The following is a 14,474-nucleotide window of genomic DNA, read 5'->3' as shown; positions in this document are numbered from 1 at the left end:
GGAGAAGGGATAGGCTACCCACTCCAGTGTTCTTGGGCTTCCCTTGTGGCTCAGCTGGTAAAGAATCCGCCTGCAAAGCAGTTCAGTTCAGTTCAGTCGCTTAGTCATGTCTGACTCTTTGCAACCCCATGGACCACAGCACGCCAGGCCTCCCTGTCCATCACCAACTTGCGGAATTTACTCAAACTCATATCCATTGAGTTGGTGATGCCATTCAACCATCTCATCCTCTGTCATCCCCTTCTCCTCCTGCCTTCAATCTTTCCCAGCATCAGGGTCTTTTCAAATGAGTCAGCTCTTCACATCAGGTGGCCAAAGTATTGGAGTTTCAGCTTCAACATCAGTCCTTTCAATGAACACTCAGGACTGATCTCCTCTAGGATGGACTGGCTGCATCTCCTTGCAGTTCAAGGGACTCTCAAGAGTCTTCTCCAACACCACACTTCAAAAGCATCGATTCTTTGGTGCTCAGCTTTCTTTATAGTCCAACTCTCACATCCATACACGACTACTGGAAAAACCATAGCCTTGACGAGATGGACCTTTGTTGACAAAGTAATGTCTGCTTTTTAATATGCTGTGTAGGTTGGTAATAACTTTCCTTCCAAGAAGTAAGCGTCTTGTAATTTCATGGCTGCAATCACCATCTGCAGTGATTTTGGAGTCCCCCAAAATAAAGTCAGCCACTCTTTCCCCATCTGTTTGCCATGAAGTGATAGAACTGGATGCCATGATCTTCGTTTTCTGAATGTTGAGCTTTAAGCCAACTTTTTCACTCTCCTCTTTCACCTTTATCAAGAGGATCTTTAGTTCTTCTTCACTTTCTGCCATAAGGGCAGTGTCATCTGAGAGACCTGGGTTCAATCCCTGGGTTGGGAAGATTCCCTGGAGAAGGGAAAGGCTACCCATGGAGAATTCCATGGAGTATATATAGTTCATAGGGTTGCAAAGACTTGGACATGACTGAGTGACTTTCACTTTATTTCATGGTAGTTTTATTCATTTTTTTTTTTTTCTTTTTTAAGAAATCTCCATAGTAACTATATCAATTTACATTCCCACCAACAGTGCATATGTTGAAAAGCTGGTCTGGTGGTGTTCAGCTCTTAGTTTTTTCTTACCTGAGAAGCTTTTGATTTCTCCCATCAAATCTGAATGAGAGCCTTGCTGAGTAGAGTATTTTTCGTTGTTGGTTCTTCCCTTTTATCACTTTAAATATGTTGTGCCACTTCCTTTTGGCCTGTAGAGTTTCTGCTGAAAAATCAGTGAATAACTCATGGGAGTTCCCTTGTATGTTATTTGTCAGTTTTCTCTTGTTGCTTTAATATTTTATTTTTGTCTGTTTGATTACTATGTGTCTTATCATGTTCCTCCTTGGGATTATCCTGCCTGGGACTGTCTGTGTTTCCTGGACTTGGGTGGCTCTTTCTTTTCCTATGTTAGGGAAGTTTTCAGCAATTATCTCTTCAAATATTTTCTCGGGCCTGCGCGCTCTCTCTTGTCCTTCTGGGACCCTATAATAAACATTTAATGTTGCCCCATAGGTCTCTTAGACTGTCTTAATTCAATTCTTTATTCTGTGGCAGTGATTTCCACTATTCTGTCTTCATGTCACTTATCTGTTCTCTGCCTAATTTATTCTATTGATTCCTTCCAGTGTATTTTTAATTTGTTATTTTATTGTTCATCTCTGCTTGTTTGGTTTTTAGTTCTTCTAGGTCTATGTTAAACATTTTAATGCATCTTCTCGATCCTTGTCCCCATTGTTTTTCCAGGATCCTGGATCATCTTCACAATCATTATTCTGAATTCTTTTTCCAGAAGGTTGCCTATTTTTACTTCACTTAGTTGTTTTTCCAGGGTTTTATTTTGTTCCTTCGTCTGGGACATATATGCTTGCCATTTAATTTTATCTAATTTTCTGTGGTTGTGGTTTCTGTTCTACAGGCTGCAGGACTGTAGCTTTTCTTGCTTCTCCTGTCTGCCCTGTGGTGAATCAGGCTATCTAAGAGGCTTGTGTAAGCTTCCTGATAGGAAGGACTGGTGGTGGGTGGAGGTGGGTCTTGTGCCTCTCTGATGGGCAGGGCTGTGCTCAGCAAAACTTTTACATTGCTTCTGTGCTGATGGGTGGGGGGTATGTTCTTACCCTGTTGGTTGTCTGGCCTGCGAACCTACAGGCTGTTTGGTGGGGCAAATGACAGCCTCCAGGAGGACTCAAGCATCCCAGCATTGCTAGTGCCTGTATCCTTGTCTCCATGGTGCCCCAGCTGCCCCCCACCTCCACAAGAGACCCTTCAATACTAGCACGTTGGTCTGGTCCAGTGTCTTAAGAGGTCAGTGCTTTTTTCCTCTGGGCCCTGGTGCACATGAGATTTTTTGTGTGCCCTCCAAGGGTAGAGTCTTTTTCCATCAGTCCTCCAGTCGAAGCCCCACTATCCTTCAAAGCTAGATTCTCTAGGGACTCTTCTACCTGCTCCCAGACCCCAAGGCTAGGAAGCCTGACATGGGGCTAAGAACTTTCACTCCTGTGGGATAACTTCTGTGGTATTCCTGTTTTCCAGTTTGTGGGTTGCTCACCAGGTGTGTATGGGATTTGAGTGTATTGCATTGTGCCCCTCCTACCGTCTCACTATGGCCTTCTCTTTGTCTTTGGACATAGGTGTAGGTTCCAGAATTTTTTTTTGTTGATAGTTGTTCAGCAGTTGATTGTGATTTTGGTGATTTTCTTTTAAAGAAGAGGTTGAGCTCACATCCTTCTTCACTATCTTGTGGTAATCCAACTTATGCCATTTTAATTATGTCTTGGTGTGGGTATGTTTGAGTTTCTCCATGCTTTCTGTATCTGGATATGTTTTCCTTCTTTAGGTTTGGGAAGTTTTTAGACACAATTTCTTCAAATACACTTTCAATCCCCTTTTGTCTGTCTTCTCTTTCTGGAGCCCCTATTATGGGGAACTTGGCATGTTTTATATTATCTCATAGATGTTGTATGTTGTTTTCAATTTTTTCTTTTGTCTGTCTTCTAATTAGTAGATTTCCATTATTCTATCTTCCATATCAATTAATTATTCTGTTTCATTTAGTTGGCTGTTCGTTGCTTCTCTACAGACTTTTATCTTGGGCAACTGTCTGTTTTTGATTGGTTAGTCTTTGTAGTTTCTAGTTCCTTGTCATAGTGAACTGTGTTTCTATCAATAAGCTTCTTTAGTTCTTTGAGTATGTTTATTATCACATTTTTGAACTTAGGGTCTAGACTGGTGAGCTCTGTTTCATTCTTCTTCAAGGGGATTACTCTTGTTCTTTCAATTGGGAGTAGTTCCTTTGCCTTTTTATTTAACTTTCTCTGTTTCCATGAGCTTAGGAGAAACAGTTATCTCTTGTGATCTTTAAGAGCGTTTTTATGAGGGAGCATCTCTGTGTAGACTGTGTGTGTCCAGTGTTTTTGGTGCAAGGGCTGTTTTTGGTATGGATGCCAGCCACATCTTTCTTCAGGTATGCTGGCAGTTATCCCCTTCATAGGGGTTACAGTTATGCAGGGTGTGAAGTGAGGCTTCATCTCTGCTCTGTGGCTACTGCTGTTCTGACAGGGGTGGAGTCTGCTCTCCATTAGTTAATAGGAGTCCTGAGGGTTTGGTTTGATCAGGCTCTGTTGCCCTTAAGTGTGTGCTGTGCTCCAAAGGAGGTTAATGCTGAAGCAAGGGAGGCCTGTGTGGTCACAGAGGACCTAAGTACCACCTGTGTTGGCATCTGGGGTTCCATTCAGATGTTACCCAAGGTCATGTCCCTTTCTCTGTTGTTTTGTCTCAGATGGTAAAGAATCTGCCTGCAGTGCAGGAGACCTGGGTTTGATCCCTGGGTTGGAAAGTTCCCCTGGAAAATGGAATAGCTTTTAACTCTAGTATTCTTGCCTGGGAAATCCCATGGACAGAGGAGCCTGGCGGGCTACAGCCATGGGGTTGTACAGAGTTGGACGTGACTGAGCAACTTTCATATAGCACAAGGCTATAGTTTGGAGTTGGGGCTAGGATTTGAAGCTCTGTGGCGGCAGGAATTAAGGTGGCTGTGCTATTCATTGCCTGAGATCTTGGCTGCCTCTGTGTCCTAGGGATTTTCGCAGCAGGAAAGGGGGTTTTCTTTTCTCTACAGGATTCCTGGACTGGGATGCCTAGATTATGACTTGATCTGCTCACTCCCTAGGGTGTGGGTCTGCCCATGCAGACCTCTTCCTTAGATCCCTCCCATGGGCACAGGTCCCAACCCAGTGGGATTTTATCCCCATCATACCTGGTTATGTGAAAATCTTTCATACAGCTTTGGTTATATAGGAGTTGTGCAAGTTTCTAGTTAGTATTCCATGAATATCATTCCACATGTAGATGTATTTTTGATGTTTTATGGTGGGGTGGAGGGGGTAAGTCAGTTCCACGTACTCTTCCACCATCGTGATTCCACTGTTCCATATAAAATTTTCAATAATCTTATCTGTATCTGGCATTAAACTTCCTAGGATTCTGACAGAAATTGACTTAAATCTATATAACAATTTGGAGAGAACTGGTGCCTTTTCTTTGGTGAATCTTCCGATTCATGAATGTGGTATGTTTCTAGATTGATTTAAATCTTTGGTTTTTTCATAAGTGTTTTATATTTTTCAGCAGAAAAGTCTTGCATTTTTTGGTCACATATACACCTAAATATTTGATTGTCTTGAGCAACTGTATGTGTATTGTATTTTAAATCTTGGTATCTATGTGTTTATTATTAGTTCTATGGAAATACAGCTGAGTTTCAAAATCTCTTATCCTGCAACCTTTCTGAAATCATTTATTAGCTCTAAATGGTTTTATTGTTTTTAGATTCCTGCAATTTTCTATATAGACCATCATGTCAACAGCAGATAGAGATAGTTTTAATTCTTCTTTTCAGTTTGTATGCTTTTTTTTTTTTCCCCCCACTTTTTGCCTTATTGCACTGGCTAAAACTTCAAGAACTTTGCTGAATGACAGTGATGTGTGTGAATATCTTTGCTATGTTCCCAACTTAGGGGAAAAAATTGTCTTTCATTATTAGTTACAATGTTTACTGTAGGCCTAACATAGATGCTCCATATCAAGTTGGAGAAGTCCCACTCTTTTTCTGTTTTTCTAAGTTTTTTCCATCATGATTGAATGTTGAATTTGCTCAGATGCTTTCTTTACATTGACTGATATGATCATGTGATTTGTCTTCTTTAGTCTGTTCATGGAGTAGGTTACATTCAAATACCAAACCAGTCATTTATGCCTGGTATATTCCGCTTCATAATATGAATTAATTTTATATGTTACTGAATTGCATTGTTTAATATTTTATTAAAATTTTTTCATTTATCTCCATGAATAATATTGAGTTGCTCTTTTCTTTTTTGTACTGTGTTTCCATGGCTTTGGTATCAGGGTCATTCTGGCTTTATAAACTGAGTTGGAAAGTGTTCCCTTCTCTACTTTTTTCTTAAAGAGATGGTGTTGAATTGGTGTTTATTCTTTTGATAGACTTCTCCAACAAAGTCATCTAGGCCTAAAGAAACTTCTGAAGTTTTCAAATTATAAATTCATAAGACCATTTAGATTGTCCATTTCATACTGGGAGTTTTGGTAGACGTGGAGAATTATTTATAGTATTCCTTTATTATCCTTTTGATGTTTGCAGAGTAACAACAGTTCTTTTTTCTTCCCAATGGTAGTAGAACAGAAAGTCTTCTTCTCTCTCCCCTTATTTTTTGATCAGCCTTGCTAGAAGTTTATTTTATTTTATTGATCTCATCAAAGAACCAGCCCTATCTTTCTCTGTTATTTTCCCCTTTTCAGTTGTATTGACTTATGCTCTTCTTATTATATCCTTCCTTCAGCTTTATTTTGCTTCTCTTTTTCTAGTTTCTTGAGGTGAGAACTTAAGAGTACTGATTTGAGACTTTTAATGTAATAGAAGCACTTAATGCTAGAAATGTGCCTTTTGGCATTTCTTTAACATGTCTCACAAATTTCAATGTCATATTTCATTTTTACTCAGTTCAGTATATTTTAAAATTTCCTTTGAGACTTCCTTTTTTGATTTATGGATTGTTTAGAAGGGTACTTTTTAGTTTCCAACTGTTTGAAGGTTTCTTGTTATATTTAGATTATTTTCCTACACTATCAATATCTACTTTGACTTCATAAGATCCAGAGAACTCAGTTGTTTTAAATTTGTTGACATTTGTTTTTTGACTCAGTATATGGTCTCTCTTGGTATTTATTTCACAAGCAATGAAAAAGTATATATATATATTCTGATGTTGTTAGGTATTTGATGGTGCTATTGAATTCTTCTCTGTCTTTGCTGAATTTGTCTAGTTGTTCTACCAGTTGTTGAGAGAGGGGTGTTGATGTCTTTGAGAAACATGGGCTTGTCTAATTCTTCTTTCAATTCTGTCCTTATTTAGCTTCACTTATTTGGTAGCTCTCTTGTTCAGCACATACATCTTTAGGCTTTGTATGTCTTCTTGCTGTGTTTCTCTTTTATGATTATGTAATGTTCTGTGTCCATGGTAATTTTCTTTTCTTTGAAGTCTACTTTATCTGACATTAATAGAGCTAGTCCTGATTTCTTCTGATTGTTTTGACAGTATGCTTTTTTCTATCCTTTTACACACAGCCTACCTGTATCACTGTATCTCAAATGAGTTTCTGGTAAATAGCATATATACTGGGCCATTTTTTTCTTAACATTCTGCAAATCTTTTTTTTGAAAGTTGATTTTCAGTGTTGTATTCATTTCTGCTGTACAGCAAAGTATATCAATTTTACATATATCTACTCTTTCCTACTGGAGAAGGGAATGGCAGCCCACTCCAGTATTCTTGCCTGGAAAATTCCATGGACAGAGGAGCTGGCAGGCTAGTCTGTGGAGCCATAGACTCAGACACGACTGAGTGACTAACGTCATGCTACTCTTTTCTAGATTGTTTTCCCATACAGATCGCTACAGAATATTGAGAAGAGTTCCCTATGCTAAACAGTAGGTCCTTATTAGTTAACTATCTTGTATATAGTAGTGTATCAATTCCAGTCTCTTATTTATTGGTGGTGGTGGTGGTTTAGTGGTGGTGGTGGTGCTGGTGGTTTAGTCGCTAAGTCATGTCTGACTCTTGCGACCCCGTGGATTGTAGCCCACCATGCTCCTCTGTCCATGGGATTTTCCAGGCAAGAATACTGGAGTGGGTTGCCATTTCCTTCCCTAGGGGATCTTCCTGACTCAGGAATCGAACCTGGGTCTCCTGCATTGCAGGCAGATTCTTTACCAACTGAGCTATGAGGGAAGCCCCTCCTATTTATTAATCTCCCACAAATTTGTTTTAAAATTGATGTATTTAGACCACTGGCATTTAATTATTGCTATGGAAAGGCTTACATATGTAATTTCATTTTTTGTTTTTTTCTTTTAAAATGATACATAATTGATATATGACACTGTACTAGTTTAGGTGTACACATAATGACTTTTATTATGATACATCATAAATATATACGTGTAAATTATATAATAAGATTAGTTAACATCCATCACTATACACAGTTACAGTTCTTTTTCCTGTGATGAGAACTTTTGTATTTACTCTTGTAGCAACTTTTGAATATGCAATACAGTACTGTTAAGTGTAGTCACCATGATGTATATTACTTCACCAGGACATTATCTTAGAACCAGAACTTTGTACCTTTTCAGCAACTTCATTCATTTCATCCAGCCTCTGCCTCTAGTAACTACAGATCTGCTCTCTGTATCCATGGGTTTTTCTTAGACTCCACATATAGTAAGATCATACAGTCTTTGTATTTCTCTGACTTACTTCACTTAGCATAATGCTCTCAAAATCCTTCCATGTTATCACAAACGGCAAGATTTCCATTTTCATTTAATGGCTTAACAACATTACGTTGTGCGTGCATGTGCATACCTGTATACCTGCCATGTTTTGGCTATTGCAAATACTGCTTCTCAGTGCATGTGAACGTGCAGGTATCATTTTGAGTGTCTTTGTTTCCTTCAAATAAACGACCTAAAAGTAGAATTACTTGATCATATGGTAGTTCCAGTTTTAATTTTTTGAGGAATTTCATACTGTTTTCCATAGTGGCTATACCGGTTTACACTCACAGCAAAGGTTAAAGGTCCCTTTCCCCATATCCTCACAAACACACGTTATTTCTTTTTAAGAACAATCATTTCACAGGTGTGAAGTGCTATCTCATTGTTTTTTTGATTTGCATTTCCTTAATTATGAGCATCTTTTCATGTACCTTTTGTCAGTCTGTATGTTTTCTTTGGAAAACTGTCTATTCAGATCCTCTGCCCATTTTAACTGGATTGTTCAATTTTTTTTTTTTTTTTCTGTTTAGTTGTGTGAGTTCTTTATGTAGATTTTGGATATTCACCCCTTATCAGAAATATGATTTGCAAATATTTTCTCTCACTCTGTAGGTTGCATTTTTATTTTGTTGATGGTCCCAGTTAGTTTGCGTTAGTCCCACTTACTAGTTTTTACTTTTGATGTAAAATCCAAAATATCATTGTCAAGACTGATGTCAAGGAGCTTTCCTATGTTTTTCTTCTAGGAGTTTCATGACTTCACATCTTATATTCAAGTCTTTGATCCATCTTGAATTAATTTTTTGTATGCTGTATATAAGAGAGTGGTTCAGTAATTTTTTGCACATGGCTGTATAGTTGTGCAGTCCTAATGCCATTTATTAAAGAGTCTGTTCTGTCCTCATTGAGTATTCTTGGCTCCTTTGTTGTAAATTAGTTGACTATATTTACATGGATTTATTTCTGGACCCTCCATTCTGTTTTATGGGTCTCTGTGTCTATTTTAATGCCTGTACCACACTGTGTTTTGATTACTACAGTAATGAGGAAGCTTGATGTTACAGCTTTGTTGTTCTTCCCCAAGACTGTTTTAGCTATTTTGGGTCTTTTGTATTTCCATACAAATTAAGATTGTTGGTTTGATTTCTGTGAAAAATGCCATTGGAATTTTGATGGGGATTGCATTGAATCTGTAGGTTGCTTTTGGTAGTATGCAAATTTGAACAATATTCTTCCAATCCATGAACACGATTTATCTTTCCACTTACTGTGTCTTCTTCAATTTCTTTTCAATTTTTAGTTTTCAGTGTTCAGGTCATTGACTTTATTGGCTAAATTTATTCCTATTCTTTCTTGTGCATTTGAAAATAGGATTGTTCTCTTAATTTTTCATTCTGTGATAATTCAATATTAGTGTATAGAAATGCAACAGATTTTTGAAAATTGATTTTGTATCCTGAGAGTGTACTAAATTTGTTTAATAGTTCTTTGTGGGGAGTCTTTAGGGTTTTCTGTATATATTATCTGAAAATAGTGACAGCTTTTCGTCTTCCTTTTTGACTTAAATGTCTTTTATTTTTCTTCCTTAATTGCTCTTGTTAAAACAGCTAATACTCTATTGATTCAAAGTCTTGTTACTCATCTAAGAGGAAAAGTGTTAAACTTCCCGCTAAGTGTTGAGTATGATATAAGTTATGGGTTTGTCATATTTAGAATCAATAGCAGAAAAAAAAAAAAAATGAGGTGGAAGTGAATAAGTGAGCTGGAAACTCCAGAAAGTGGTCATAGAGGGAACCTACCTCAAAATAATAGAGTCCATATGTGACAAACCCACAGTAACATCATTCTCAATATTGAAAAACTAAAAGCATTTCCTCTAAGATCAGGAACAAGAGAAGGATGTCCATGCTTGCCCCTTTGATTCAACGTAGTTTTGAAAGTCCTAGTCATGGCAATCAGAGAAAAAAAAGAATCCAAATGGGAAGATAAGAAGTAAAATTGTCACTGTTTGTAGCTGAAATGATACTGTATATAGAAAACCCTAAAGATGTTACCAGAAAACTACTAGAGTTTATCACTGAACTTGGTAAAGTTGCAGGTTACAAAATTAACACACAAAAATCTATTGCATTTCTATATACTAGCAATGAAAGATTCAGAAGAGAAATTAAGGAAATAATCCCATTTGCCAACACATCAAAAAAGAATAAAATCCCTAGGAATAAAACTACCTAGGGAGACAAAAAAATTGTACTGTGAAAAACTAGAAGACACCGAAGAAAGAAATCAAAGATGATACTAACAGATGGAGAGATAAACCATGTTCTTAGAAGAATCAATACTTCTAATACTACCCAAGGCAATCTAAAGATTCAGTGCAATTGCTATCAAATTACCAATGGCATTTTTCACAGAACTAGAACAAAAAATCTTGAAATTCATATGGATACAGAAAAGACCCAAATAGCCAAAAAAAATCCTGAGAAAGAAAAACAGAGCTAGAGGAATCAGGCTTCCTGGCACCAGACAAAGCTATGGTCATCGAAAGAGTGTGGTACTGGCACAAAATTATATAATAGATCAATGGAACATGAGAGAAAGCCCAGAAATAAACCTATGAACCTGTGGTCAACTAGTGTACAACAGAGAAGACTATACAATGGAGGAAAGGTAGTCTCTACAACAAACAGTGCTGGGAAAACTGGGCAGCTAAATGTAAAAGGGTGAAATGAGAATTTTGTGTATGCATCACACACAAAAAAACTCAAAATGGATCAAAGACCTAAATGTAGGGCCAGAAACTATACAACTCTTAAAGGAAAACAACAGAACACTGTTTGACATAAACTGCTGCAGTATCTTTTTGAATCCACCTCCTAGACCAATGAAAATAAAACAAAGATAAATGGTTATTATTTTTGTAATTATCAAAAACTAAGATGTAATTAAACTTAAGAGCTTTGCACAGCAAAGGAAACCATCAATAAAATGCAAAGACAACTCAGAGCATGGGAGAAAACATTTGTAAATGAAGTGACCAAGAAGGATTAATCTCCAAAATATACAAATAGCTCATGCAGCTAGCTGTATGTCAAAAAAAGGGGGGGGGGGGATAAACAATCAAAAAATGGGCAAAAGATCTAAATAGACATTTTTCCAAAGAAATGGCCAAAAAGTAGATGAAAAGATGCTCAACGTCACTAATTATTAGAGAAGTGCAAATCTGAATTGCAATGAGGTATCATCACCTCATACTGGTTAGAATGGCCATCATGAAAAAGTCTAGAAACAAATGCTGAAGAGGGTGTGCAGAAAACTGAACCCACCTACACTGTTTGTTAGTGGGAATGTAAATTGGTACAAACACTATGGTGGTTCCCTAAAAAACTAAATAGAACTACTCTATGATCCAAGAATCCCATTCCTAGGCATACATATATCCAGAGAAAACTATAATTTGAGAAGATGCATGCACCCCAGTGTTCACTGAATCACTGTTTACAACAGCCAAGACATGGAAGTACTCTAAATGTCCATAGGTAGAGGAATGGCTAAGGAAAAATTAGTAAAAATATCAATGTAATACTATGCTATGCTAAGTCACTTCAGTCGTGTCCGACTCTGTGTGACCCCATAGATGGTAGCCCACCAGGCTCCCTCGTCCCTGGGATTCTCCAGGCAAGAACACTGGGGTGGGTTGCCATTTCCTTCTCCAATGCAGGAAAGTGAAAACTGAAAGTGAAGTCGCTCAGTCGTGTCCAACTCTTAGCAACCCCATGGACTGCAGCCTACCAGGCTCCTCTGTCCATGGGATTTTCCAGGCAAGAGTACTGGAGTGGGGTGCCATTGCCTTCTCCGCAATGTAATACTACTCAGCCATAAAAAAGAATGAAATAATGTCATTTGCAGGAACATAGGTGGACCTAGAAATTATTATACAAAGTGAAGTCAAGTCAGAGACAAATATCATATTATCACTCATATGTAGAATTTAATTTTAAAAAAAGATGTAAGTGAGTTGATTTTCAAAAAAAAAGAAAGAAAACCAGACTCATACAGATTTCAAAAACAAACTTATGGCTACCAAAGGAAAAAGTTGTGGGGAGGGATAAACTAGGATCTTGGGAAACATATAACCAGGATCTACTGTATAGCATGTGGAACTGTACTTAATATTCTATAGTAACCTATATGGGAAAAGAATCTGAAAAAATGGAATATATGTATAACTGAATCACTTTGCTGTATACCTGAAATTAACACAATATTGTAAGTACACTAATATCCAATAAAATTCAAGATTTAAAGATAAGACAATACTAAGTAGGGTGGAAGAGTTTGCTTCACACCAGAATTCCATCTGATAAGAAATAAAAATCTGGATAAAATTTTTTATCTTTTTCACTTGCCACAAATTGTATCATACACAATACATATGATTATATGTCTTTGTATATGTATGTATACATACACACACACACACACACGTAGGTATAGAGGAAGGTCAGAGGTAGGCTGAATTTTACTAAAATTACAACCCAGCATCAATTTAGCACAGTTACTGATTGGATTTAAGTTTTCATCCCTCATTCTTGCCCAGCACAGGAAAAGGAAAATCTTCTCTGGAGGAATATAACACCATTGATACATGTATAATTTTTTGAATTCAGTAATTAGAATTCAGTAAAAATAACTGGCAATACTAAGAGATAATATCATACAAATGAAAAACGAGAATAGGTAGAGGATAAAAACCAGTTTACAGATCGTCCAGCTATAGACCATTAGTACACAAGGACCACTATAATTTGGTTATTAGTTTTGTTTTATTGTTGTTGGTTTGTAGTATCTCTTAAGTAACCTCAGGAGCCACTCTTATTTCTTTCTCAATGGTGCTTCTGTTCCACATATCTGCTCCAGTCTCCTTTTTAAAAAGAAATCAGTGCATATAAGACAAAGACACAAAATTTATTTATGAAAGCATACAGAAAATGAAACTCAAAATATACTACTTATAATAGCATAAATATCCTCAATATTTAGAAATTAAGAATTTCTGCATTGAAAATTATGAAATATTCATAAAAAGTAAAGGAATAAATGGAAAGATATATGGAAGATTCAATGTTCTACAGATGTCATTTCCTTTTAAATCGATTTTACAGATTGAATGCAGACCCAATTAAAGCCCTAACAGTGCTTTCTGTGTTGATAGTTGTTTGTAAAATGGAAATGAAAGTGCAAAGGGCCAAGAATAGGCAATTCTGAACAAAACGAACCAAAAAGACTCACATAACTAGAAACCCAGACCTTTTATAACTCTATAGTACTTGAAACAATGATGATAGATACAGTGGAATTACCTGATTTAAAACAAACGTGACACTGCAGAGCAATAGAGAGAGGATAATCTTTTAAGTAATTGGTGCTGGTTCTTGTGGATATCCATGTGGTTAAAACACACATTTTTAAAACCCTTCCCCCCCATGTATACAAAAATAAATTTTATATGGATTATAGATCGAAGTATAAAAGGTAAGACAAAGTTCTTAAAACATACTATATCTCTTCAATAACTTGGAGTATTACAAACTTTTTAAAACAGGACACAAAATTTAATCAACATAATGAGAAAAAATGAGAAACTGCAGTACATTACTATTAAAAACTTCTCCTCATCAAAATATAATATTAGAAAAGCAAAAAAAGGGAACTTAAGTAGTAGAAAATATTTGCAGTTAAATATCAGGATTATATAAAGAACTGAAAAAACAAGAGAAAAAGAACTTTACAAAACATAATCAGACTGCCAAAAACATATAATTAGATGCTCAGTTTCAGAAGTCATCAAAGAAATACAAACTACATCTATAATAGCAGTACACACCCTTCAGATTGAGTTAAGATGATGGCAAGGGCTAACAACTGTTGGCAAAGATGAGACTAAATTGTAGTTCTCATGTACTGATGACAAAAATATAAATTGCTTCAACTACTATGAAGAAATCTGTGGAGGTATCTATTGAAGTTGAATGTATATAGAAATGGATGGGTATATTCATCCATTTCTGGTTGAAGACTATAAGAGCCCCAAACTGGAAACAACTGAAATACCCATCATTGACAAAATGAATAAATACATTGTGTTATATATTGCTATATACAATGGAATAATATACATAATATGGGTGCATTTCATAAAAGTAATGTTAAGTGAAATAAGTCAGACCCCAACCCTGCCCCAAAAGACCCTACTAGTCATCAACATACATTACTAAAGTACATACATTTATGAGTGAACCTATTAATATTTCTAGAGAAGGACAGACGACTTTCATACAAGATCAGTTAAAACTGACTTGTAGTATTAGAAGTCAGAAATGTTTATCCTTTGGAGGTTTGAGAAGGTGGGGCAAGGGAGATTTGTTAGGGTGTTGTGAAGTTCAGTTTCATTATCTGGCTGTAATATGGGTGTGTTTACTGAGTTGAACACTTACAGTATATATATTTCTCCAAGTGTATGTCATACTTTACCATTCACTAATGTACACAGTTGTTTTCCTATGACAGAAAAAAAAATTCAGCCC

The 14,474-nt window shown here is 36.6% G+C and overlaps 1 protein-coding gene across 9 annotated transcripts in view; it reads right to left on the bottom strand.

Moving 5' to 3' along the window:
- WDPCP (WD repeat containing planar cell polarity effector) overlaps positions 1-14,474 on the bottom strand; it is a 516,387-nt gene that overhangs the window by 73,937 nt on the left and 427,976 nt on the right. For 8 of the 9 annotated variants that reach the window (XR_015136725.1, XR_015136727.1, XM_086326371.1 and 5 more), the window contains one exon: positions 12,695-12,811. The exons of the other annotated variant lie outside the window; for it this stretch is intronic. Coding sequence is in view for 6 of the 8 variants with exons in the window: in XM_086326369.1 (XP_086182495.1) it covers positions 12,740-12,811 (72 nt within the window). In the remaining 2 variants the exon portion in view is untranslated. Of the gene's footprint in view, positions 1-12,694; positions 12,812-14,474 lie in introns of those variants that run through there. 9 annotated transcript variants of the gene reach the window in all.

This window comes from Bos grunniens, chromosome 11, assembly GCF_055505025.1.
Source record: "Bos grunniens cultivar Pamir isolate PY7600 chromosome 11, Bosgru_T2T1.0, whole genome shotgun sequence".
NCBI classification, from domain to species: domain Eukaryota; kingdom Metazoa; phylum Chordata; class Mammalia; order Artiodactyla; family Bovidae; genus Bos; species Bos grunniens.
This window is presented reverse-complemented; position numbering and strand designations above follow the sequence as displayed.